This window comes from Orbicella faveolata, unplaced genomic scaffold (genome assembly GCF_042242905.1).
Source record: "Orbicella faveolata isolate gen_17 unplaced genomic scaffold, um_ofav_v1 contig_2, whole genome shotgun sequence".
NCBI lineage: Eukaryota > Metazoa > Cnidaria > Anthozoa > Scleractinia > Merulinidae > Orbicella > Orbicella faveolata.
In genome coordinates, this window is record NW_028301547.1 from 4,656,819 (window position 1) to 4,682,915 (window position 26,097).

At 39.3% G+C, this 26,097-nt stretch overlaps 3 protein-coding genes across 6 annotated transcripts; 2 read left to right on the forward strand and 1 right to left on the reverse strand.

Moving 5' to 3' along the window:
* Positions 1-1,661: 1,661 nt before the first annotated feature.
* Positions 1,662-3,102, reverse strand: LOC110065465 (QRFP-like peptide receptor). The gene has a single exon (XM_020772609.2). It carries the CDS (start codon positions 2,915-2,917, stop codon positions 1,907-1,909), a length of 1,011 nt encoding a protein of 336 aa, XP_020628268.2. The 5' UTR covers positions 2,918-3,102; the 3' UTR covers positions 1,662-1,906.
* A 3,599-nt stretch (positions 3,103-6,701) lies between these two features.
* On the forward strand, positions 6,702-15,684 carry LOC110065483 (arylsulfatase J-like). Of its 3 annotated transcripts, none has more exons than XM_020772629.2 (9): positions 6,702-6,764; positions 6,961-7,099; positions 7,665-7,824; positions 8,692-8,804; positions 9,395-9,556; positions 10,220-10,471; positions 10,766-10,910; positions 13,659-13,931; positions 14,286-15,684. In XM_020772629.2, exons 1-9 carry the CDS (start codon positions 6,739-6,741, stop codon positions 14,660-14,662), a joined length of 1,647 nt encoding a protein of 548 aa, XP_020628288.2. In that variant the 5' UTR covers positions 6,702-6,738; the 3' UTR covers positions 14,663-15,684. The 3 variants fall into 3 exon arrangements, with proteins under 3 accessions (XP_020628288.2, XP_020628289.2, XP_020628290.2); XM_020772630.2 differs by lacking the exon at positions 6,702-6,764 and adding an exon at positions 6,770-6,832; XM_020772631.2 differs by lacking the exon at positions 6,702-6,764 and adding an exon at positions 6,784-6,832 and having other exon boundaries at positions 6,965-7,099.
* A 1,396-nt stretch (positions 15,685-17,080) lies between these two features.
* On the forward strand, positions 17,081-24,869 carry LOC110065484 (arylsulfatase B-like). Of its 2 annotated transcripts, none has more exons than XM_089288909.1 (9): positions 17,081-17,203; positions 17,344-17,512; positions 18,091-18,250; positions 18,847-18,959; positions 19,563-19,712; positions 20,625-20,876; positions 21,561-21,705; positions 22,258-22,533; positions 23,490-24,869. In XM_089288909.1, exons 2-9 carry the CDS (start codon positions 17,390-17,392, stop codon positions 23,864-23,866), a joined length of 1,596 nt encoding a protein of 531 aa, XP_089145035.1. In that variant the 5' UTR covers positions 17,081-17,203; positions 17,344-17,389; the 3' UTR covers positions 23,867-24,869. The 2 variants fall into 2 exon arrangements, with proteins under 2 accessions (XP_089145035.1, XP_089145034.1); XM_089288908.1 differs by having other exon boundaries at positions 17,086-17,203; positions 17,340-17,512.
* Positions 24,870-26,097: the final 1,228 nt, after the last annotated feature.

Below are 26,097 nucleotides of genomic sequence, written 5' to 3' on the forward strand. Positions count from 1 at the left end.
AAAATTCAGGCCTGTACGTCAGGAATTCAAACCCATGACCTCTGCGATACCGGTGCAGTGCTCTACCAACTGAGCTATCAAGCCAACTGGGAGATGGCCACATTGTGAGTTCGTAATATACGCGTAGATGGTGACGAATGCAAGTGAATACATGAAAGATCATATATTTGAACTGCGGAGAAAGATATGAAGAAATGATTGATCATCGCAGTTATACACACAACTTAAAGCGGTTGTATCGAACAAAGGAAGAGATATCTGGAAAGCGGGATCATACAGTTTCATCGCAAATGACTGATGTCAATGATCGTAAACCAAGTAACAACAACAAATAGTATTTATTAATTTTTACATTATATAATGTAACCAAGCAAGTCAATTTGTCTAAGATCTCATCGGGTCTTTATAGAGTCGTCTTTTACTACTTCAACAATAGTGAAATCTTCTGAAGATTTCTTCTAAATAATAATACTAGTAATAATAGGAATAATAATAACAATAATAATGATAATAATGATTTTTTTTTTTTTTTTTTAAAAAGGAGTGTTTATTGTGACAAAAACTAGAGCTAAGCTTTACAAAATGCTATAATATTTACATAATTTGATGTCTGTTAAACCTGTAAAACATGTTTCCGTATCTAATCATGATATCATGGTTACTACAACTAATACTAATACTACTATCATCATCATAACATTAATTAACATATTCCATACAAATTGGTATATACAAGGTAAAAGTAAGTAAAAGAAATAAACTATTAAAACCTATTTCAACAGTGTTTAACATTGACAATGATAATAATAATAATAATAATAATAATAATAATTACTCATCACGGTATCAAAAAGTCTCACGATCACTTGAACTCAGGTCTTCTATAAACTCTGTCAATGTTAAAGTCGAGTAAATTTGACATCACGTTCTGAGACAATGTACTTTTTCCAACTCGTAGTCATTGCCACGTTGAAAAAAGACTTAGGTTAGTCTAAGTCCACCCAGGAAGGTCCATTCATATCTTTGGACGAAACGGAAAGTGCGAATGTACCTGTAGCGTCGCACTGATGACGTATTTCGGGCTAAACACAGGGAAATATTTATACAGATATTTATACCTCTTACTAACCTTGTCTTCTCGGTCCGTACTGTAAGTCACGGACCGAGTTTTTTCCGCTTCGCGCTTGGGCCATAAATCGAAGGAGAAAGAAACGAGGATCCGTAACTTACAGCACAAACCGAGAAGACGAGGTTAGTAACATATTTATTAAAGCTTTACGGTGTGTCTGACGGGTTAGGGAACGATTTCTATTCACGCGAAACGGCTTCAAATTTCTGATCCACATCAAAAACAAAACGAGTCAATTTGAAATCGTTTCCAAGTCGTTAGCACATTTTAATACACAAATAAGTAATTAAAAAAAAGTTTTAAACTTTAATTTGCCTTATAATATAGACAGGACCCTGCGCGCGCTCTGATTGGTCAAAAACCCATGTTTTATCAGAGTATAAAACATAGAAAAAGCGTGTCTTATTGTTTTTCGCTACATTACCTCTATATCATAAAGCAAATGAAGAAGCCTCAGTCGTGTATTACACTGTGATAAAACACTCCGGACATTTGAGAACACTCGAGAAATGTAGAAAACACTCGCCTGTGGCTCGTGTTTCCTATATTTCCCTCGTGTTTTCAAATGCCCTTCGTGTTTTATCACAGCGTAATACACGGCTTAGGCTTCTTTATTTGTTAAATAAAAGTTAAAAGTACTTGGCAATAAATTGGCAACAAAAACAGCTTTAAATTTTAGCGGGCTGTACAGTAGATTACGGTCCGCTAAATTGACCAATCACAGCGCTCGTACTAACTGAGAGATATAATAATATGGTTTATAAAATCATGGTGTTATTACGCTCCTCCGTGTGAGACAATTTCACACTCCTCCCTTTTGTCGCTAACAACAGAAGACAGCCTTCTTTGGGCAGATGTGATTCGAGGTGGCTCCAGTGCTGGATTTACTTGATTTGACCTCCAACCTTTTCTGCAGCACGCGCAAATCAGGTCCCGCAGATGTCCACGAAATATACTGCTTTGCAGAGCGTACACAACTGGATTAATGGTCGAGTTGAAAAACACCAGGGCCGATGCGATGTTGAAATGAATCGTTTGTAACTGGATAGCGCCGGTGAAGCCCAAGAAATAAATTGTCAGTTCAGGAACCCAACAAAGTGCATACACCATTGTCACAGCAATGACAAGCTTGGTGACGCGTTTCCTGTGGCGCAGCAAAGCCATCTGAGTAACCTCTCTCTCTTGGTTCGTAAACCATAAACGGTGCACCACTCGAGCATATAGGAAACCCATGATACCCAAAGGCATGACACCGGCTACTAACGTCCACCCCACAGTATATACATTGGCGTAAATTTCCTTCGACCAGCTAAGATCACAGCTTTTTTTGTCCTTGCTGTAAACAGTAGTGAAAAATCCGACTCCGGCCCATAACAGGGCAAGAACCCAGCTCACGATCGCAAAAATGGTAATCTTTGTTTTTGTGAGTTTGCCTCTTTGGCTGTGGGGAAACATGACAGCGTAGTAACGCTCGATTGCTATGGCAACCAGTGAGAAGACGGAGGCCACCGCACCCACCCATCCTAAAATTCCACCTGTGACGAACTTGCATAGAAAATCTCCAGTCTTGTTTTCTGGGTGAGTGAGAGCCGGTGTAATAATAGACTGTATAACGAAGAACACTCCAACGAGAATGTCAGCAACGGCGAGATTAACGAGCAGATAATTCACAGGCGTCTTCATGGATTCGTTTAGTAGGACAACAAGGATAACCATTGTGTTGCCGACAAGATCTACAATCACCATTACGGAGAAGACTGCAGCAAAGCTTAAGTACATCGACGACATCTTTTGTCCTAGTCACTGTTTTGGGACTTAAAAGAGAAATTGAGAAATTGAATCAAGAAAACAAACGTTATTACATAACAGTGCTGAATGACTTCAACCTCATGAAATGAAAATTCCCTATGCAGCAAAAAATTAACACCTTCAAATAATTTAAGAAAGTGCCAAACTTCCAAGGTGCACTCGCTGCAAATGAACTGAGAGTTTTGATGTGCAAACAAGGTTCTCTGACCAACTTCAAGTGCTGCTCTTTTACAAGTCCTTTCTAAGATGTAAACAGCTTGACTTAAGCTTATGTTTCGTTCGTTTTAATTTGATGGCTTTAAGGTCGGGTTTATCAGGCAAATAAATCCTTTCTCTCTTCTCAGAAGCCCGATTTCAATACCTTTCGGAGAGCTTTTATGTGATAAGAGAAATTCCCCGCACTGTGTATCATTTGAAATAAAATTTTAAAAACATCTGTCTCAAGAGGTTAGTTTTCTTGTCAGTAAACTTGATGCAGTCTTTGATTTGCATTCAGGACAGTGTGACAGCTATTATGAACACCAAACAAACTAAGCAAACTTCATTTTAAAATTGGAGATCAAGCTTTATATAATATGACAAATCTGTGTGAGTTATGACCTCTCCAACAGATGTCGCGCCCGGCTTGTCAACGGCTATAAGAATTATGGTGGACTATTCTTTTACCGCAAATCAGTGAAATTCACCGTAAACTGATCGAAAAAGCCAGGAATGTCAGTTGCAATTGCATTTTTTCTTCAGCAGTTCTGAACCATACATGTACGATTAAAGGAATGAAATAAAACGCTTGCATCGATGATCCTCTGGTGCGTGAATTTTAATTTGATTTGTTAGTCTTTGTAATGCTATATATATTGGCAACAAAGTCCGATGGAAAAAATACTACTAGCATATAACTTTAAAAATGTTTGTTAGGATAAATGCTGTCGCTGTGTTGCAATCTAGTTTCTATAAATCAATCATTTGAATATGTACCAGTATAGTTGTGGAATATGTATTAATGTTATATGCCTTTTTTCCACTTTATGTATAAAATATAGAAACTAACGCACAAGAGACACTTTGAGAGAATGGCAAAGTTTACGTAAACTCTATAACTGCAGCCGAGGATTTCGAGTTCTGCCAAACTTTATGGGAGGCGCGGTGGCCTCATGGTTAGTGCGCTCGTCTCCGGATCGAGCGGTCCGGGTTCGAGCCCTGGCCGGGGACATTGTGCTGTGTTCCTGGGCAAGACACTTTACTCTCACAGTGCCTCTCTCCACCCAGGTGTATAAATGGGTACCGGCGAACTTAATGCTGGGGGTAACCCTGCGATGGACTAGCATCCCATCCAGGGGGGAGTAGAAATACTCCTAGTCGCTTCATGCTACAGAAACCGGGATAAGCTCCGGCCTGATGGCCACTTGGCTCGCATGCAGGCTTTACAAACTTTTTCGAGTGTTTATTTGTACCAGGCCAGCTACATAACCAAGAACGGGTCGTTTTAAATTCATTTCTATTGCATGGGAAAGTTGGCAAAATAGAACCTTATGTAACATTAACCCTTGCACGGTTTATATAGCCACATGCAAAAGGAAAAATTCGGACAATCAGAATCATCTAACTTCTAAATCACCTTTTAAAAGAGGCGAAACTCACTTACAAGTACTAAGAGTGGATGGACACAGAACATTATTAAAGAACAACGCATGTCACTCCAGATGCAAAATGGAAACCTTATTACTTGTAGATTAAATATAGGTCCACATCAGCCTCTGGCTGCCTTTAATTTAACCTATTTCAAATAAAGTATGTAGTATGTATGTCCCCAGGGTTCTTTTTACCAGCGCCCTGAAAACGTTGTCGCTCGATGCATTTTTTCTTCCTTTTCATTGGCCGAGAGCCCACCACGTGACCTGTAAAGAACTCTCTACAAATAATGGTCTGCTTATGCAAAGTAGAAAATCATTTTAAGGTGCAAATAACATTGGTGATCGAATAATGTTAAACTTGAATGTTGCAAAATATGATTTTTCAGTGCCTCTTAGATCAATTATTTGCCGAAGCCGAAGGCTGAGGCCTTCTGCTCGCCACTGACAAATCACGTTATTTTGAAAAAAATATATTTTGCTTAGCCTCGTCCAGTAATTAAATGTCTGAAGCTAACGTTGGTTTCTGATTTGCAGGTTACACCTTCGAAGCCGAGCGTTTGCAAATCTCATTCAGCACTCAGATACGTATTGCATATAATCATCGACCTTCCTCATAAAGCTATTTGTCAATTTGAGCTGTGTCAGGGTAAAGAGACCTAATTTGGCGGAGAAAATCGAAACAAGCATTAATGTAAACTGTAGTAAATTTTACATCCTCCGCAGTAGTGTTCAAATATAGTCAATAGCTTAGGACAGGACATTTTTATTTTGCAATAGGGCTTCTGAAAGTCAACATTATGTACAGGTACAAAATCTCGCCTAACTCGAGCAGTGTCTGTATCAGACATCTCATGAATTCTGGCTTCTAACTCTCTGTTTCATACTCTTAATGGTAGGTTAGCTGCCTAACCTATGGTGTAAATTATAGACATTGAAAACATTCAACAGAGATTTCGCGCAGGCGAATTCACAGTGGTACTTTCAGTTGCGTACACTAGGCTGAAGAGTAGTATGGTTCATGTGTTTTACAAACATGCTTCAGCAGAAAAACTATAAGTAATTTAAATTGGGTTGTTCCTCGCGCGATTTTTTGCGCGCAAATAATTATCAATCTGATTGGTAGCAAGAGATGATCAAGGAAAGTACCTAGATCCTCTGTTGTTAACGTTGGTAGTTACATTAGTTGCGCGCGAAAATTCGCGAGGACTACAAGCGAGAAACAACCTCTGATGTAAGAAAAACTACATCGATAGTTATATAGTGAATTCAGCACAATGGTACTGCGATAAAAAAAAAGTAAATAAATAATAATAAAATTTCTTTCTGATCAACTCTTGGGCTGTCCCGCTCGTGAAGGGGATGCCGATTCAATGCACAGAAAGCGGGACGTTCCTTCCCTGACGATTTTGTTTTGGGGAACGTTTATTCCGCTGTCTCTGCACTTCAAGGGTTTTGATATCGTTTTTCACTTTTCGAAGGACTGTGAAGAGTATTCTTCTAATTTGACGTTCTTCGTTTGTTGTTGCCTTGCAATTTCTCTTCACAGTCAGTGTCAGTATGCTATTCCAAGTCAAGGGAGAGACTCCCATACAAAAAGAACGGGGGTGCTCGTCGGCAATTTTGAACAGAATCACTAAGAGGTATTAAGATCCTGTTTTGTGGGTGTGTCTTGAAATTCTCTTAACCCCTAAAAGGTACCAATTCTGAAACAACGCATTGACTGACACCTGCATTATTTTTAACAGCGATAGAGACAGACTAGAGACGATTGCTTCAAATAATTTCAACTCGTAAAGTTGATTTCCAACTATCGCCTGTCATATTTTTTCAGTTTCTAACCACCACTCTGATCTAGAAGGTACCGTAAGAAACTAAGGGGTACGGAAAAAAGTCCTATTGTACGATGAGTAACCCCATCCTTTTTACGTGGAAGTCTCCCCCACCCCGGGTTCAGCCACTTTCGAATTCGTAATTTTTCTGTTCACAAAAATAAAGGCGAACAAACCAAAAAAAATTGGAAACTAACTGACAGCCAAAATTTCTCGGAAACCGCGAAAAATAGCCCGGTCATGAAGCGGTCTTAACGTAAAACGCTGTGTCCGTTATGTACGTGAAATGAGTAGTAACTTGTTTCAAATCCAAGATGGCGGGGAAAATTGAAAGTATCACATGGAGCTGTCACATGATTGTCACAGGTGAGGTAACAACAATTCTTTGTGTAGAGTTAGCGAACGTAGGAGTACTTCTACATCATCTGCACAAGGTGAGAGAGAAACTTGTGGTAATATTGACATTTCTTGACGTTTCGTCGCTGATAATATTTGCAAGCTCGCGATCAGCTGTTGTTTTAAGAATATTTAAGAACTTATTTGAAGATGCGTTTTGTTTCAGACAGGGTTCAGGCAATATAAAAACTGCCGCGATGCTTGTGTTGCTGTTGGCGTGTTTTTCTTCTTTTCAATTAATTGCTGCGGGTAAAACCAAGAACGCTAGCCAGCCTCATATCATATTCATACTTGCCGATGATTTGGTAAGCATTGCACAGTTGTAGTTTATATTTACATCTTGTAGTTTTAGTTGATTATTAACTTCTTTGAATTATTGAACAATTTTTTGATACAGTTTGAGATATAAATTTGATGTGATGAAATGCTGTAAGAATTAAAAGCGAAGATAAGGATGGATGAAGTTTATGGACTTTGATGTCTACTGTGTTCTCGGGTTTTCTTTTATCAAAATAATAGCAGATGGTAGAGGACCTAGAGAGACTAAGCTGCCATATTTGACACATTTGAAAGCACCACTAAGTGCTAAGCTAAGCTTCTAAGTGGACCCTAGGGATAACTTCTGATGAGTTTTGAATGGAAGAGTTTTATGTCAGCTGTTATATGGGTGTAATATTATAATTCATGGCAGTTTTTCACATTAACCACAGCCACAGTTCACTAATAACTTTGTTGCAAGACTTACTTGACTAATTCCCTTCCACTCCAAGTGGAGCATAGTTCCATGGAAGCTGTTTTGTTACAAGATTAAAACATGTAAGATTTTCTTTAAAATAACCTCCAGTTTCCTTTATTTGTCATGACTTTCAGGGCTGGGATGACGTGAGTTTTCATGGCTCAGACCAAATTCCAACTCCTAATATTGATGATCTAGCAAATAATGGTGTCATCTTAAACAACTACTATGTGTCGCCAATCTGCACACCAAGTCGTAGTACCATCATGACTGGAAAATATCCAATACATACAGGTATGTAAATCATAATAAACTCACTGTAGTACATTGTACACCTCATGAAAGAGAGGAAAGCAAGGCAGCGTAGTGGTTAGTTTTTGCCTGCAGTTAAGTGACTTGCAAATATGCATACACAGAGCAAGACAATAGCTACAAATATAAGCGGCTGAAGTATTGTAGAATTGTAATTTTGAGTCACTTGGAGACATTTTTCTGTCCTCCACCCAAACAAGGTTGAATTTTCTATTAGTCAGACAGCGCAGAGCACAACATCTACCCAGTCAGCACTAAATTGGGACGGGGGTGGGGGTGTTGGAGAATTATCACTAGATGCATATAAATTAGGAACATAGACATTATAAATTATATCACAAATTGTCATTTTCTTTAAGTGTCTTAACTACTTTTGTCACGTATTGCATTCCTTAGCATGTATTGTAAGCTTCATAGATACCAAATATTTCAACAATTTCTTTTCTGTCTGGTTGTTTCATGTTTGAGTACCTCCTATGGGTCTTGGGGAACAAGGGGACATGATCATTTATTTCAAGGGAACAAAGGATACTTTTGGGACTAATTTGAGGGAACATTAGGGATATCTCTGCTATTATAGGGAATCTTAACAAACTATTTATATCAGGAACAATGGAATTTGTTAATAGGGAACAAGGGAGAAAAGCTAAAATCTTCAAGGGATCAAGGAAACATGGTAACCCCTCCCCTCCTCTGTGTGGCTCTTATGCTTGGAATGTTATTTATCCTGACTTCTGCTTGATAAATAGGAAGCTAATGTTCCAGATATAACTGGAGATGTATTAAAATAATATATTATATGAAATCAACATTTCATTTTCTTTCCACGTCATTCAATGGCCACTATAGGAATGCAGCATGGGGTCATCATGGGTGGACAACCTTTTGGTGTAAGCCTAGAAGAGAAATTGCTGCCTCAGTATCTCAAGGAAATGGGTTATGCCACACATGCTGTGGGAAAGGTATGGATTTAAAATAAAGCATGTGGGTTTTCATAGAGTTACTGGGTTTTCATTTTTATAAATTTTTTTTACAAGTGAGAGGCTCGGTGGCCTTACCGGTAAGTGATTACTGCAAGCATTCCGGGTTTGAGCCACAGTTTAGGGTCATTGATTTGTGTTCTTAGGCAAGACACTTCACCTTCACAGTGCCTCTCTCTACCCAGGTGTACCTGCATAAATGGGTACTGGCAAATTTAATGCTGGGGCTGCTGGTAGCCCTGCAAGGGACAAGCAACCAATCCAGGGAACTGAGTAGAAATATTCCTAGCTGCTTAATGCTGTGGAAACCAGGATAATTCTAAGCTCTCTGGCTGTATGGGACTTGGCCCAATAAAGTTGATGGGAAAATTGGCTACCCACGTACATTTACGTACCACATGGATAGGAGCATGTGAAAAAAAGTTATTTATAAGCTTACTTGTGAATGCTGTGATTAACAACAGCCTCTCAAATGTTTTTTCACTATATAAAAATAATATCTATGTAGCTTTATACAGGAAAATACACCGATTTCCTTGCATACTGGTTTATACAAAGGCATTGTGTTGCAGTGGCATCTTGGATTTTTTAAATATGACTACACGCCGACTAAACGTGGATTTGACTCATTCCTTGGTTACTGGCTTGGGGCTGGAGACTACTGGGATCACTCAGAGGCTGAGGGTGAAGGATCACACAATCCATGGGGACTGGACCTGAGAAATAACACAGAGGTATAAATCTGCATGTAATGTCAGTGGAATAAACTAATGCTGAAAAAAAATAATTTTGCCAGTTTGGACGTTTAGTATACTTGTATGATATTATACAGGGGTTTCATTGACTCTTTCGGTAGGAGGACAACTGGTTTTCACAGGCAGACAAAACTATTTGAACTGACTTCTTTATATGAAAAACTTCCGCGAGATGGTCAAACCAGTCAGGCAAAATCATCCTCACAGCCGGCCAATTTGCGCAGTGCCCAGCCCTCAATGAAACCCCTGTATTATAACCCTTTTACTCCAAATAATGCCAACTACTAACAGTGTGACCAGATGTTTTTTTAACGATATATTTTCTAGAAAAAGTGTACTTGGTACTTATTAAATCATTTAACATTTTTGATACAGCCATTTTTTAAGTGCAGCACTTATTTGAGGATGGTGTTTTTTTTGAAAGTCATTTGAGACATTTTTTAAATTTAAATTAAATATATAACGTCCTAAATGTCAAGTTGACATAAAGTGGGGAACAAGTGTCACCCCTAAATGAGAAACACATGTTTTCAATATGAATGTAATGCCACAGAGCTCACTGATATGCTAATCTTTTTAAAATAGTACTGTGTGCATTTAAAATCATTTTAATAATAGTTATTCTCTCTCTTAACTTCACAGCCTCTTCACAATCAGTGGGGAAACTACCGCACGCACCTTTTCACAGACCAAGCTGTGAATCTGATCAATTCACATGATACCTCCAAGCCATTGTTCCTGTACTTGGCTCATGAAGCAGTCCATAGTGCACTGGCGCACGAACCACTTGAAGCTCCTGAAGATCTGATTAATAAGTTCAAGAATAGCATCCACGACGAGGACCGAAGAAGATTTGCTGCAATGGCTACTGCTCTGGATCAATCCATCAAAAAGGTATTGTTATACTAATGTAGACAAGAATTTAATGAAAGATTAGGAGGCATGATTCTGGATTGAGTGGTCCTAACCCTGACCTGTACGCAGGGTCACTGTGTTACATTCTTGGACAAGGTGGCAAAATTCTTTCAGGAGTGGACAAGAATCTCATCCAGCTTTGGTGAGCCTTCTGGCTTCATCGATCCTTGATTAAAAAGAACTTAACTGTATTTTGTGAAGCTACTTTGTGATTTCAGTCTCTTCTTATCCATGTTTCATGTGCATCTCATTTCTCTACTCATCTTGTGTTAGGTTGTTGATGCTCTTAAAGCCCAAGAAATGTATGAAAACTCTATAATAGTGTTCAGCACTGACAATGGTGGACCAGCTCATGGTGTCAATCGGAACACAGCTTGTAATTATCCACTGAGAGGAACCAAGTATAGTCTGTGGGAAGGTGAGTGGTGCAAGCAAACTCGAACACAGATCTTGTAAATAGGACTCATAATAAAGTTAAATTAAGGTAATTCCCCTGAAATAAAACTGCACATAGATTTTTGTTCAAACTTTGTCCAATGAATATTTATCATATGAGAACTTTAATTATAAAATAAAAAAGGGGGGTGCCCATGCTCATTAAGGAGCAGTGAGGCATTGAAAATGTCCCATTTTAGCGTTATTTAATGCTTGTTACAAGAACGCATTCCAAGTTATTGTAAACTCTTTGTGAGCCCAGACTCGTGAAAACACGCCTCAAACTACAGTCAATACTTGTGTCGGACACAAATAACCTTTTTAAGTTTGATTTTGACAGACAGCTGAATCCTTATTACAACATTGGAACCAAAATGCTTGCCACGGCTATCAAACTGCAAAATAGAAAAGACTACAGTGCAGATGCTATTTTCCTTATTTATTCAATTTTCAACAATAGAAATCAGATCAGTCTTTTCTCACACAAAGCTAATGAGTAGTTGATTAAAATGACTGGAAAAAAGTTTGGGGTGCCCAAGCTCGTTAGTGAGCTATAGCCATTTTTCAACTGACAGAACTCAATATCAAGGCAAATCCACCATGTTTTCAATGTGCATGTGCATGAACACACGCTAATGACGCCATAAATTATCTGCAGTAAGGATGCGCAATGCAATACTGGGGAATGACCTTAAGGTTACCGTATACCTTCAGGGGTGTGTTACGTGCAAGCGATGTAGCACGTGCAGTTTAAGCGGTAGATACCTAAACCCCCTTATCAAATTAAAGCTTATAGAGCTGGCTATCAAACTATACCAAGAATTTTGAAATAAAATGAATTGTTAAATTTTTCACGACCACTAAATGCGAGTGCCCGAATCACCTTTTGAAAGGTACAAGTCAAAGCGAATTTTGTTTTCCGCCAATTTCATTTTTTCCTCAGTTTCAGGGCCCAAAGTGCTTAAAACACCTGTCTGTGTTTTGCCATATTCAATTGCAATAAAAAGTTACAGAACATTTTTGAAATAGGATTAAAAAAATGTAGAGTGATCGTACAAAAATCCCTCTCGAAGAAAAAATATTTTGAAATTAACAATTCGCAGACATGTTTTTGTAGTTTATATGTTACACTAGCTACTGTCCAAATTTGAGGGCAATTGAACAAATTCCCTTTGAGTTATAACTCTTTAAAGTGTCTGCTTCAAGCAAAAAAATTTATTCGAGAAAACAGCATTAAAAAAATCTTCTGCTTCGCAAACAAACTCTGCCCACAAATGCCTTCAACTGGGTTCTCAGATAACTGAACCAATCAGTGCAGGGAAAGTTTACTAGCAATAACCTGGTGAAATTCACACGTGAATTTCCAAAAACCCCTTGTGTTTTGCAATGCGCTCAAGGCGCCGAAGGCGGAGAGACAATTTTTCTGTAGCTCGGTTTTTCTTGAAGCTGGTCACTCTGGCTAGAGTGGCGGGGCGAAGAAAACAAATAAAAGATAGTGCGGCGGAGCAACTGTGCATGGTCAACTGTGCATGGATAATATTTTAGTGGTTCTCAATGGTTAATGAGTCCAATGATTCGTTGATATCGGATTCATCGGAGTCTCTGTCAACATCCCTGTTATTGCTGTCAAGTTCCCAATTTTTACAGAACCTTTCTTTTCTCAAACCTCGATTTTTTTTGCTCACCTTATACGATAGCCATAGCTTCATCTGCGAGGCGAACTTTCGCTTCTTCACTCATTGATGTATTTTCATTCGTTCTTCACTGTTTTCGCTTTTTCAAACTGGTCCATGTTTTTAACGTGGTCTATGTTTACTTATAACTTAATAGAATTACACCTAATACCAAAAATGCTTGGTAGTCAGAACGACAGTGCTGATCAACTGAGTTGAGTAGTCAATTCGTGACATCCGTAGAGGTAATTACCGCGAAAATCGTCTTGGTTGATTGCATATGTGCCATAGGGCTGTCAATCAAGAGGTAAACTTTACTTCCGGCGAAAACGTAAAACCGCCATTTCTCCGCATTCATTCTTCAAATTTTTTTATCTGAAATTAGAGATTATTCTTCGACCACTACTTTGACCCAAAAATCCAAATTTGAAGAAAATTGCCAACCTGAAGGTATACTGTAACCTTAAGGTGAACAAAACAAGAAACTACAAAATGAAAACTGTAAATTGCAATTTACATGCATTAGACAATCAAGCAAACAGCAAGAAATTGCACTCTCCACCAACCAGTTATATTAAGCCCTGTATGTCTCGGGTTACAACAGAAAAATAACTTCCTGTATATTCAATGCTTTTTTGTGGTATACTATGGAATATCCCACTTGTCACTTAGCTTGTAGTTTCTTGGTACACACACCCACCTTTGTGGACAGAAAGTGTTGTGTAAATAATTTATACCATGCCATAGAAATAAAAAAGCAATGCACTCCTGAACAACAATGTGCTGCTTGTTCAAAGGCTTGAGCTCTAGGGAAGCACTTATTGGAGGAGGCTCAACTCCCTTATGCAGCTATTTGACTCTGGTATGCAAAAACAAAATGACTTGACATTTTAAATGGAGTTTTGGTTTTATAGTTGTCATTGTTTTTGGATAAAGAAGTTATGTCTTATATTGTTGCCATGGAATAGGCACCACATCAAAACGTCAAAACATTCAGAAAATGCACTTTTTGAAGTATAGACAGTATTCAAGCTTGCTTCTGGCTTTCACTCCAACAGGTGGTATTCGAGGAACATCCTTCATCCACAGTCCCCTGTTAGCATCTAAAGGCCGAGTGAGCATGGACCTAATGCATTTGTCTGACTGGCTGCCAACGCTGTATGGACGTGCAGGAGGGGAAGTTAGCAACCTTGATACAGACGGGTATGATATGTGGCCTACACTTTCAGAGGGGCAAGCATCTCCAAGGCAAGAACTGGTGCATAACATTGACCCAGTGACGTGGACAGCAGCTGTGCGTTTTCAGCAATGGAAACTTTTGGTGAATGAAAGTAAGAAATGTGTTCTTTTGCTTCTTTGTGAGTATTCATTCAACAAGAAGTTTTATTCCAAGGGAACACCAGGGCTCATTTGTCATCTAGAGAAAATACAATGTCAATAGCTGAAAATGTGGCAGTCAGTTTAATTACGTATATAGTTATATGTAATTACTAGATCACATGATGCCCTCATTGGATAGAAAGTAGGATTCCAACAACTATAAATAATTATATCTCTGACTGTTGCGTAACGTTTTTTTTTTGTTTTTTTTTTTTGTTGGGTCAATTGAGTTTTACTGACTAGACAGGGCCTTGCTCTAATGCCACCAACACAGCTGACACATGTTTTAATTCATGGATATCTAGGCTTTGGTTTTGATGGATGGTACCCACCACCAGGTTTGGAGGAAGACGCACAGCGTCCTCACAATGTCTCTAGCACCCACCCTACGCTTAAAAATGCTGTTGTTACATGTGGACCACCTCCTCGCGAGCCAGCAAAATGTGGCATTGGGGACAGACCTTGTCTCTTCAACATCGAGGAAGATCCTTGCGAATACTACAATTTAGCACTGATAGAGACAAACACGCTTGATTTTATGCTGGGGATGCTGGAGGCACACAAGACAACCATGGTACCAATACGAAATAAACCATACGATGAGAATGCCGACCCCAAATATCATGAGGGTGTATGGACAGCATGGTGTGATGAAAAGCCAAATGAGAACTGTGGGGAGTAGTCTGTCGAGCCTGAAAAAATATGCATGCAACCTTATTCCCAGGTTTCTCTAGATCCAGTAACTGGAAACAAGGTTGGGATATTTTATATAAGCTAATTATAACAATGGCCATAGCTCTTTAAGTTGCATTTTATGTGGAGTTAACAATGTAGTCCAATACCAGGGCACAGGGGGGTTTGTAGTAAGCAACTAGTGATGTTTTGAAATTTAATTGTACTATATTTCATGTAGGTAACTTTCATTTGTATTTAGAGTAAGACACTGTATTTTTGGGAACTTTTTGAAATGTGTTTCATGAAAACTTCAGTATTTCACAGCAACTACTGTATTTTCTCAATTTAACGCCGGCTATGAAAATAAGCCTCTCAAATGATGCATTTTATGAGAAAAATATTGTGACAAAAAAAAAGTGAATGAAACCGTTGCTTTTTAAATGGAGCACTATCATGAGCAAGAATTCAAACAGTCAAAAGTAAAAAGATGTATTTTCAGTGATGGACACCTAAGTAATATTATTATAATAGTCCAGTTTTGTTACAAATTAATATCTAAATGCACTGAAGTTATTAAAGGAGGGTAATTAATTAACAATTACCACTTACACATGCACGAGGTTGCAATGTCAAATTTAAAAAGTCTGGCAGGTTTCAAAATTCTTTTTTCATGTCTTGGACAAAATTGGAAAACAAAATGATTGCAATTTGCACTTCCTTTGACAATCCACTCGATATGATCAATTCAGTTTTCTAGGAGCATGCTTTGCAAAAAATGAAGGTATAGTTTGTCACAATATCATCTATTTAAATAAAATAGATAAATCATAAATAATAATAGCAATAGGCTTCCATATGTAGAAAACTGTAAAATAACATTCAAAATATTCACCGGAGATGTGAGACGTGAGACAGGTTGAATTCACATAATGTTAGTTCTAGTTAATCACATTACACAGTTGATGGACCTTAATGTATACTGTATAGATAAGTGTTATGTTACAACAATAAAAGATTATTTGGATCAAATCTTTGTTTTATCTCAAATAGGTCCACCAGAATATACCCTAAAAAATGCCTATATCATTAATTTTAAATCCAAAAAAGGCCTTTACAACCCCTCGTCACAATATACCTGTGCAAGATATTTTCATGGTTTCTATAGGCAGCACTTTCCAAAATTCCCTGACTTTTCCTTGATAAAAATAAGATTTCCCCGACCAAATGAATACAAAATGTAAGATCCAGTAGCAGCTTCTGACTTCCACTTACAGCTGTCCTTTCTACTCATTCATTAAGACAAATAAGTTTTCAGCAAATTTCCTTTCTGATCATTAAGGAAAGATATAGTTGAGATCACAGTGACCGCACATGTTTCTTCCAGCCTTCAATGGTATTAACTCATCCATGTTAAATGTTAAATTAATATTTCAATTTTCCCTGACTTTTGTTCAAAATTTAAATTTTCCCTGACTCAAAATAAAATTCCCTGACTTCTCACTGACCTTGAAGAATTTTTTCCCTGACCATTTCCTGATCATGGCAACCCTGTAATTTGAAAGGCCCTTAGATAACCTAACCTTGTCTATACTTCAATTCGTGAAATCCTTACTCCTCTTTATACTCCCAGCCCGAAAAAGGACCCTTTTCGAGAGGAGGCTCCTCATACGAAGTACCCTAGCCCCTCCCCGAAAGGAATGTGCCACTTTTACCGATGTCATGCAATATCAACAATTTTGAGCATTTTTCATATATAAACTAAACACCACCTCCGTAGATTGGTGTGGCTCATTTTTTGATTTGAAGAGTTCGAATGAAAAAATCAGAAAAGTGTGACATCGGTAAAAAGGTCCATTCGTTATTTGTCCGTTCAACAAAACTGATAAGGATCGCGCGCCCCCAAACCAATAAAATAAAAATAAGACAGCTAAAAAGCCAACCTTCTCGGATAGCGGGCCAAAGAACCACAAAACAGGAAGCGAGACGTTAGTCACAAGAAAGTATTTACCGTAAAATGCTGCATAATAATAAATTAACAAAATCTTATTTACCCAACGGTGTCCATTTCACATTTACTCGACCACAGGCGACCCAGACGTTGAATACGATTAATACGTGACATTGTGCTGTTGGCAATTGCGTTACAATTTTAGCCGTTTACAAGATAATGTATGAGAATGCTTCGAAAATTACTCTAAATGCTACGTGTAGAAAACAATTTGAGTAAAATGGCTTACCTTGTGTTTGCATTGCGTTATTTTGAGACATCAAAATAACGCAATTTAGAGTAATTTTCGAAGCATTCTCATACATTATCTTATAAACGGCTAAAATTGTAACGCAATTGCCAACAGCATAATGTCACGTATTAATCGTATTCAACGTCTGGGTCGCCTGTGACTCGACGCGAGGTCACGCGAGCTCAAGATGGCGACTTGCCAGCGGAAATGAAAATTTGTCACATGATTGTCACAGGTTGTGATAATAATCGCGCAGAGTTGGCGAACTAGGATTTCTCCACGATCATCCTGCACACGGTGGATTTACGGTGAGTGCGAAACGCGCGTTAATATTGACATTTCAATGATTTAATATTCGATGCCGTCAATGTTTGCAAGCTCGCGATCAGCTGTTTTTTAATAGATCATCCTCGACCTCCATGTAAATAATGCCTTTTGTTCCAGGCAGGGTCTAGGACTGCAGATCAGATCAGTGAGGTTCGGCTACGGATAGTATGAAAACTACTGCGATGTTTGTGCTGCTGTTGGCGGTGTTTTCTTCTTTTCAACTGATTACAGCAGGTGAAAGCAAGAATGCTAGCCAACCTCATATCATATTTATCCTTGCCGATGATTTGGTAAGCAGTCCAACAGCAAGCTTTTGTCTTGCAGCTTTAGTTAATTATTAACTACATCTGATTGAATTAAGTGATGGTTATATCATAATAAATAGTTTCAGTGGCGGATCCAGACCTTGAGCTAAGGGGGCGGGAGGAGGGAGGAGGAGGTGGGGGCTGCTTGCCCTGCTGGGCTTTCTTCCTTCTACGATTTTTTTTTTTTTGCCCAAAATAAGTGGGGGCCGGGCACCCCGGGCCCCTCTCCTAGACCTGCCACTATTTTATTAAAGTATTATGTTCAGTTGTGATCAAATACAACAGAAAAGCCTTTAATTAGAAGGGATCAACTTTTTTCTTTGTGTTCTTGGTTTTTACTACTGTGTGAGTACTCTGGTTTGTGGGTGCGTTATCATAATTTATGCCAGTTTATTCACATGAACCTCAGCCTCTGGTATAGATACACTCATTCTTTAAATCTTACATTTTTCTTTTGTTGAATTTCATGCATTGAGGACTGTAAAGAGCTATTATGCATGCCTGAATAAATATTAGAGGCAATGTCTTGACCTCCAGTTTCCTTTATTTGTCATTACTCTTAGGGCTGGGATGACGTGAGTTTTCATGGCTCAAATCAAATTCCAACTCCTAACATTGATTCGCTGGCAAATGATGGTGTCATCTTAAACAACTACTATGTGTCACCAATCTGCACACCAAGTCGTAGTGCCATCATGACTGGAAAATATCCAATACATACAGGTACGAAATAATTGAATTGCTACCGGTATAGTATATTGTACACCATATAAGAGACTGGGAAGTACTGTAGCAACCTTTTGTTTGTTTATTATCTACGGTCATGTGGTATACATGTAATACACCTGTAATTAAGCTAGCTCTCTGTCTGTGTGCATTGCAGAGAGATAGCTCTCTGTATGCATTGCTATGATGCTTGATATTTTGACATTTGTTTACTTGTTGGTTGCCTTTCACATCTAGTCTCCTTTGCAGCCATCATTTGGGGTCATTAATGTTATGCAACTGTCTCTCCGTTGACAACAGCTGCTTAAACCCAAACCTCATTCCTTTGCATGTTTTATCAAAATTATGACAGTCTCACTCAAAAGGAAAGGAATTTAGTTTGGTTCAAGCAGCCATTGTTGGGTGAGGGGTGACCATCTGGAACGACAGCTGAAAAAGAGGCTATTTCATGTCTGAACTGTTATTTATCCTGACTTCTGCCTGATAGATGAAAATATATGAAGCTGCTGGTCCAGATTAATACCTTAGGTTTGATTGTTGTTCATTAACATTTCACTTGATTTTCTTTCGATATTATACAATAACCATTCTAGGAATGCAGCATGGTGTCATTATGGGTGGACAGCCTTTTGGTGTAGGTCTGGATGAGAAATTTCTGCCTCAGTATCTCAAGGAAATGGGTTATGCCACACATGCTGTGGGAAAGGTATGGATATAAAACAAAGCATATGGCATCCTTACTGGGTTTTCGTTTTTTCAGTAGATGCTGGGTTTCATTTGAATGTCTAAGGCAGAGTGGGATCGGTTGGCCTTTGTAATGGTCTGGGTCGAGTTTTGTGGGTTAATTTGCATCACTCAGAGCCCCAGCTGGGGTCAATGGGCTGTGTTCTTGTGCACTTTACTCTCACAGTGCCTCCCTCCACCCAGCTATATCTAATAAATGGGTACTAGTGAATTAAATGGTGGGGGTACACCTCCAATGGACTAGTATCACATCCAGGGGGCTGAGTGGAAATATGCCTAGCTGCTAAATGCTACAGAAACCAGGATAATCTCTGGTGGTATGCAACACTTGACCCAATGCCAGAGCCAGTTTATGGCAAAATTTACTTCCTCCATGCATATCATATGGATAGGAGCATTTGAAAACAATAATTATTATTTATTTGCTTGTACTGTGATATTTACTATACTTTACTAAACTATTATTACTATACTACTATTTACTGTACTATTGTTGCAATAAAAAGAGTCAGAGCAAATATAGAGTTCCTTGCATACTTATTTATACAAATGCATTATTTTGCAGTGGCATCTTGGATTTTTTAAATATGACTACACGCCAACTAAACGTGGATTTGACTCTCACCTTGGTTACTGGCTGGGGGCTGGAGACTATTGGGATCACTCAGAGGCTGAGGGTGATAAATGGGGACTGGACCTGAGAAATAACACAGAGGTACCTGGGCATGTAAAATGATCAGTCATTGCATGTGTTTAAGCATTCTTTTGTCACTGATAGCGGCTTCACCACAAAAACAAAAAAAATTCCCTCTGGCACCCAGGGTACCGCTACGCTGAAGCAATTTGAAAACGCCAGAAGCAGAAACTCTTGAGTGCACCCTTTTTGCTCTTTTGACCTTTTTCCACCCTTGAGGGTTAGGGTTAGTCACATGATTATCGCAACGTCATCGTTTTCGAAAAGCTCCGTTTTTAAATTGTTTTCTGTCCACACTAAAACGCAAAGCCGGCATTTTCAAATTCCTCCGGTTTGAAGAGCGTTTCCGAAAAGCTCCGTTTTCGGTAGGCAATTTCTGCGGATTTTAATGTGAACGGTAGGCCTATAACCGTAAAAATGCAGTTGCGTTTTCAAATTTCTCCGGTGTAGTGCGGACTGGGACTAAATTTCACAGCCTGTTTTAATCAGCACGCACCTTTTCGCCAACCACGCTGTAAATCTGAGCAGTTCAGATGATACCTCCAACAGATTTTCAGCATAAAATTAAGCTTAGCACCCCAGTAAAGTTGTCATCTTGCAATTAGGCCTTGTCCCTTTTACCTATTTCGGATCTTCCCTTACATCTTTTGCCAACTGTCACATTTTTCCGAAATATAAACAACTTTGGAGGAGATTACGCGAAAAGTATTTCGGAAGAAATCTCTCGCTCGCTTTCTTGACAAGCTTCATTCAACTCAAAACGTGAACAACACGCGACAAATTTCCCGCCATTTTTTAGACCAATGCTTTGTTTAGATCACACTGAAATGTCCGCATGAGCAGTCGATTGAACCATTCGATCCTCGTTGTCTATTTTTCACCTCGTACTCAACGATTAGTGTCGTTTTAATATTCTCTCTGTAAATTTCACAGCCTGTTTACAATCAGTGGGGAAACTATCGCACGCACCTTTTCACGGACCAAGCTGTGAATCTGATCAATTCACATGATACCTCCAAGCCATTGTTCCTGTACTTGGCTCATGAAGCAGTGCACAGTGCACTGGCGCATGAACCACTCGAAGCTCCTAAAGATCTGATCAGCAAGTTTAAGAAAAGTATCCATGATGACAATCGAAGAATCTTTGCTGCAATGGCTACTGCTCTGGATCAATCCGTTGGAAAGGTAGATTTAATAGGACAGTATGAGCTTATGCCGAAAGATACGTAGGCACGATGACAAAGTAATCTGGACATTGTCAGCGTGAGAGCGCTGAACTCTCGATCAAGTAGTCCAAGTTCGAGCCCTGGCCGGGGACATTGTGCTGTGTTCTTGGCAAAGACACTTTACTATCACAGTGCCTCTCTCCACCCAGGTGTATAAATGGGTACCAGCGGGTATACGTGACCTTGGGGATATACGTAACCCTGCGATGGCCCCGGACCAGCATCCCATCCAGGGGGGAGTAGAAATACTCCTAGTCGCTTCGTGCAACGGAAACCGGTGTAAGCTCCGGCGGTATCGTATGGACCACTTGGCCTGATGCAGACTTTACCTTTTTGCCTTACTCTGGTTAGAGTGGACCTGATTCGAGCCATGACCTGTACAGGGCCATGCTAGCTGTTACGCTCCTGTGCAAGCTGGCAAAATTCTTGAAGTAGTGGACTAGCATTTCATCTAGGGAAAATAGCTGTTCTCCAAGCTTTTGCTTCAGTTGCTAGTGTAGCCAGTGTTACGCCACCTTCCTTTATCGATCCTTTTCTAAATTGAAAGAACTCTATCGTATTCGATGAAAGCCCCTTTGCCGTGATTAGTCTCTTCTTATTCACACTTCGTGTGTGTCTCATTTCTCTACTCGTCTTGTGTTAGGTTCTGGATGCTCTTAAAGCCCAAGGAATGTACGAAAACTCTATAATAGTATTCAGCACTGATAATGGTGGCCCAGCTGATGGTGTAAGTCGGAACACAGCTTGTAATTATCCACTGAGAGGAACCAAGTATAGTCTGTGGGAAGGTGAGTGGTGCAAACAAAAAAATAACTTATTAAACGACTTTGAGAACACTGTAAATGATGAAACAGATCTTGCAAATAGGACTCAAAACTAAGTTTAATTAAAATGGACAAAATGAGAAAGCAACAAAATAAAAACCGACTGTAGATTTGCACTGATTCACACACAATGACTTGCAAGCAAAGTGTACTGAAAATCCTTTTGTAATTCCCACCATTCGATTATAGGCCTATCTGTCCAGTTGATCTGCACTCGCCGCGAAAAAGTGTTAGTGTAGTCAGAATTATTAATGTGCGCCGTCATGTAAAAACAACACTGTGCTGTTTAGCTCGCTCAAAACACTCAAGTGCTAAAGCAGCGCCTAGTGGAAGAGGCTTACTATTTGACTTTGGTGTGGGAAAAAGTAATGACTTAACATATTTCTTAATGAACTGTTATTGAGCCGCGCCCTTGAATAGGCGCCGCGTCAAAGCGTCGAAAAATTCAATAAGTACCTTGGCGTTTTTCCGAGTAGAGACGATATTCAAACTTGCTTCCGGTTTCCACTCCAACAGGCGGTGTACGAGGAGCATCCTTCATCCACAGTCCCCTGTTGGCATCCAAAGGCCGAGTGAGCATGGACCTAATGCACTTGACTGACTGGCTCCCAACGTTGTACGGGCGCGCAGGAGGGGACGTTAACATGCTGCTCGACACAGACGGGTATGATATGTGGCCTACTCTGTCAGAGGGGAAAGCGTCTCCGAGGCAAGAACTGGTGCACAACATTGACCCTACGTCGTGGACGTCAGCTATTCGTTATCAGCAATGGAAACTTTTGGTGAATGAAAGTAAGAACATGTTTTTTTTTTTGCTTCTTTTTAAGTGTTCATTCGACCAGGACTTTGTGATTCTAAACTGTTCCAAGAGAACACAAGTCCCTGGTTGTTCGAAAGGTGGCCTGGATGACGCTATCAAAGGTATAAATCACAATCCCGATGAATGAATGAATGAATGAATGCATGCATGCATGCATGCATGCTTTATTTAACGTGGATATACGCTTAGCTTGAGAGCTAGTATACAGGTATTCCACCTAATAACTAATGAGAACCTAACAGCTAAACAACGCTAATATCACAATTCATCAGGTAAAAATCACAAATATACACAAAATAGCGTGGTTTGTTTTGTTAACACCTATCCACTGGATAGCGATTTATCCGGTGAATAGCATTATCCAGCCTTCGAACAACTGGGGCCATAAGTCATTTGTCAATCAAGCGAAAATGCAGCAATAACTAAGAATTAGGCAGTCAATATATGTAATTCCTAGCCACTCAGTTGTGGTCTATTGGAAATCCACTAATCTGATTGGTTCTCTCGTCGTTTTCTATTCGCCGATAGACAACGATCGCGTACGCTGCTCTTGAAATTGGAAAATTAGGCTTTAAAATGCACAAAATTGTAGTTATTTTTGCTGTAATCCTTTAGAGTGTCTACCAAAACAACTAGACTACTTGCCCTCATTTTCTACGAGCGATAGTCAACTCGAGTTCGCCTCGTTGACTATTCGCTCAAACTGAAAACTCGAGCTGGTAGTCTAATTGTTAATAAGATGACGTTATGTCCAATTTGGAAAAAAGTAGGATTCCACAGAGAGGATGATCGTCTCTTGGATTCTAACGACTCAGTCCTCCGACTGCCATATGGCTTTTTGTGTGTTCAACTGGGATTGATTGACTACACAGGGCTTTAATCAAAACGTCACTTACTCAGACATTTTTTTTTAATCAATCAATACTAGGCCACGGTCATGATGGATGGTACCCACCACCAGGTTTGGAAGAAAACGCACAACGTCCTCGCAATGTCTCTAGCACCCACCCCACCCTCAAAAACGCTGTTGTAACGTGCGGACCGCCGCCTGCCGAGCCAGCAAAATGCGGTAAAAAGGACGGACCTTGTCTCTTCAACATCGAAGAAGATCCGTGCGAATACACCAATTTAGCCCAGAAGGAGACCGACGTGCTCAACCACATGTTAAAGCTGCTGGAGACCTACAAGTCAACTATGGTACCAATACGAAATAAACCATACGACAAAAACGCCAACCCCAAATATCACAATGGTTTATGGACGGCATGGTGTGACGAAAAACCGAATGAGAACTGTGGGGAGTAGTGTGTGCAGCCTAAACAAAAATATGCACGGCACCTCGTTCCCAGGTTTCTCTCTTCAGTAACTGGAAACGAGGTTGCGATATTTTATATGATAACCTAAGTGAACAATGACCATAGATTATAAATTAAGACGGAATCCACCAGAAGTTCGAGTAACAAGTGGAAAAATACTTTATACCAAGATTATGTTCATTGTATTGTGAACTTCTGAACGCTGTTTTTTAAAATATCTTCCAAAAAAATCATTTCTAACAACACCAAACGTTGAAAACAAATGTTGAACTTCGTATGAAACACTTGTAAGTACTGGTGAAATAAAACTGATGATGAAACTTATTTTCTCGCGTTCTCATGGGAAATTGTTTTCGTTGTTGTTTCAGGTAAATATTTATGTCTTCAGTTTTACGAAAATTTAAAAAGGACTGTAAAATACCTAAAATTATTCTGGCACCTGATTTGTGTTCACTAAAAACTGAAATTGCTCGATTTTCTATCGGATTTCGTCTCAAACACTTGGTTACGTTTTATGTAGAGTGAATAATACGAGCCAGTACCAGAATACGAGAGGCTTTGTAGTTAGCAGTTAGTAAACATTTGTATCTATAGTCAGTTGACTTTCATTTGTACTTAAGATAGGCACCACACTACGCCGCAGAAATTTGAAAATGCAACAATTACCGAATTTGTGTTCTGAGGAAAACTCGGTCAGGGAAATCACGTGATTATCGTGATGTCATAGTTTTCGAAAAGCTAATTTTTCAAAATGTTTTCCGTCCACATGATCATGAAAAGCCGGCGTTTTCAAATTCCTCCGGTTTGAAGAGCATTTTAGAAAAGCTTTGTTGTGACGAATTAGTGTAGACGGTAGGCCTAACCGTAGAAATAAAGTTGCGTTTACAAATTTCTCCAGCGCGGTGTTGACGGGGCCTCGGAGAAAGAGCTCCGTGTTTTTGCTGACTTTTTGAAAATGTGATTCATTAAAGTTTCCCAGCTTTATACAACAACTGCTGTGTTTTCTCGATTAACCGCCGGTTGTGAATAAGCCCCTCAAATGAATCATTTATAATGGCAAAAATATCGATGGAGACCATGTCGTTGGGAGAGGCCGCGATACTATTTTTTGGACCAATAAATCGGAAGGTGAGCCAGCATTATTTACAGCGGTTACCCTCTCTACGTATAGTTTAGAAACTGTTGTTGAACTTGAACGCATGCGCACAATCAAATTTCTTGTTCTGGGCTTTGATTTTGTCCAGGGCGTTAGGTCAACCTCGCCCCCAGGGCCTTCTGCCCTTTTCACATTTTAAAAATCGTCGAGAAGGCCCTGGGAACGAGGTTGGGCATTGAGCATTCGGTCACCGCTGCTTGAAAATGCGTATGCACTGGGGACGAGATCACGATCAGGTCCTAAAAATGGTAAAAATTACTATAAAGTGCACTGAAGTTATAAGTATACGTATCCACACGGTTTTTCTCGTTCAGTTTGGAATTAATTTGCACGAGTTACTGGAACTTGTGGTGGATTCCTTCTTAATATATAACATCGTCACGCAAGCATGGTCTTATTCTCAGAGTTGCCACAATGATCGCAGATTTGTGTCCTCACATTCCACAAAGCACTTCAAATTAACATCTATTTCAAAACTGGTTTAAACGAGAGGACATTATTGAAGTTAAACAGCGTTTCTGTTTTTAAACAGAAAACGTTTTGTCACTTTATGAGACACGTATGTTTACCTCTTTGAGCCGCGCAAAATGAAAGAACCACTGTGTCACGTCAAAATCTGATTAATTCGAGGTTTAACTCGCCGCCATGGAGTCTTCAGGAATTCCATACCATAAACCAGGAGCCAAACCGTTAAAAAATTCTCGTATTTAAGAATTGCCATTACTACAAGATATTAAAATGCCCCTGAAGGACCCTAAAAAAAAAAAAAGAGACGCCCAAAAATTTATATCAAGTTAAAGTTTCTGGGCGTGCCGCCTGATTAATATCTTGTCTCATTCACCGACAACAAAAACAAATTTGAAACCTCGGCAGTGTTCTATTTCATAACTAGCCGTCCGTTATTTCTTTCGTTTTGACAGAGAAAACCACTTCAACTGAGTATCTCAGTATCGATTCCAAGAAACGTTTGCAAATGATATCGATGGGAACCTGGCGAATACTATGATGACGGACGAAAGCCCTCCTCATCATCCTAATAGTGCATTTAGCACTAAAAACAATCG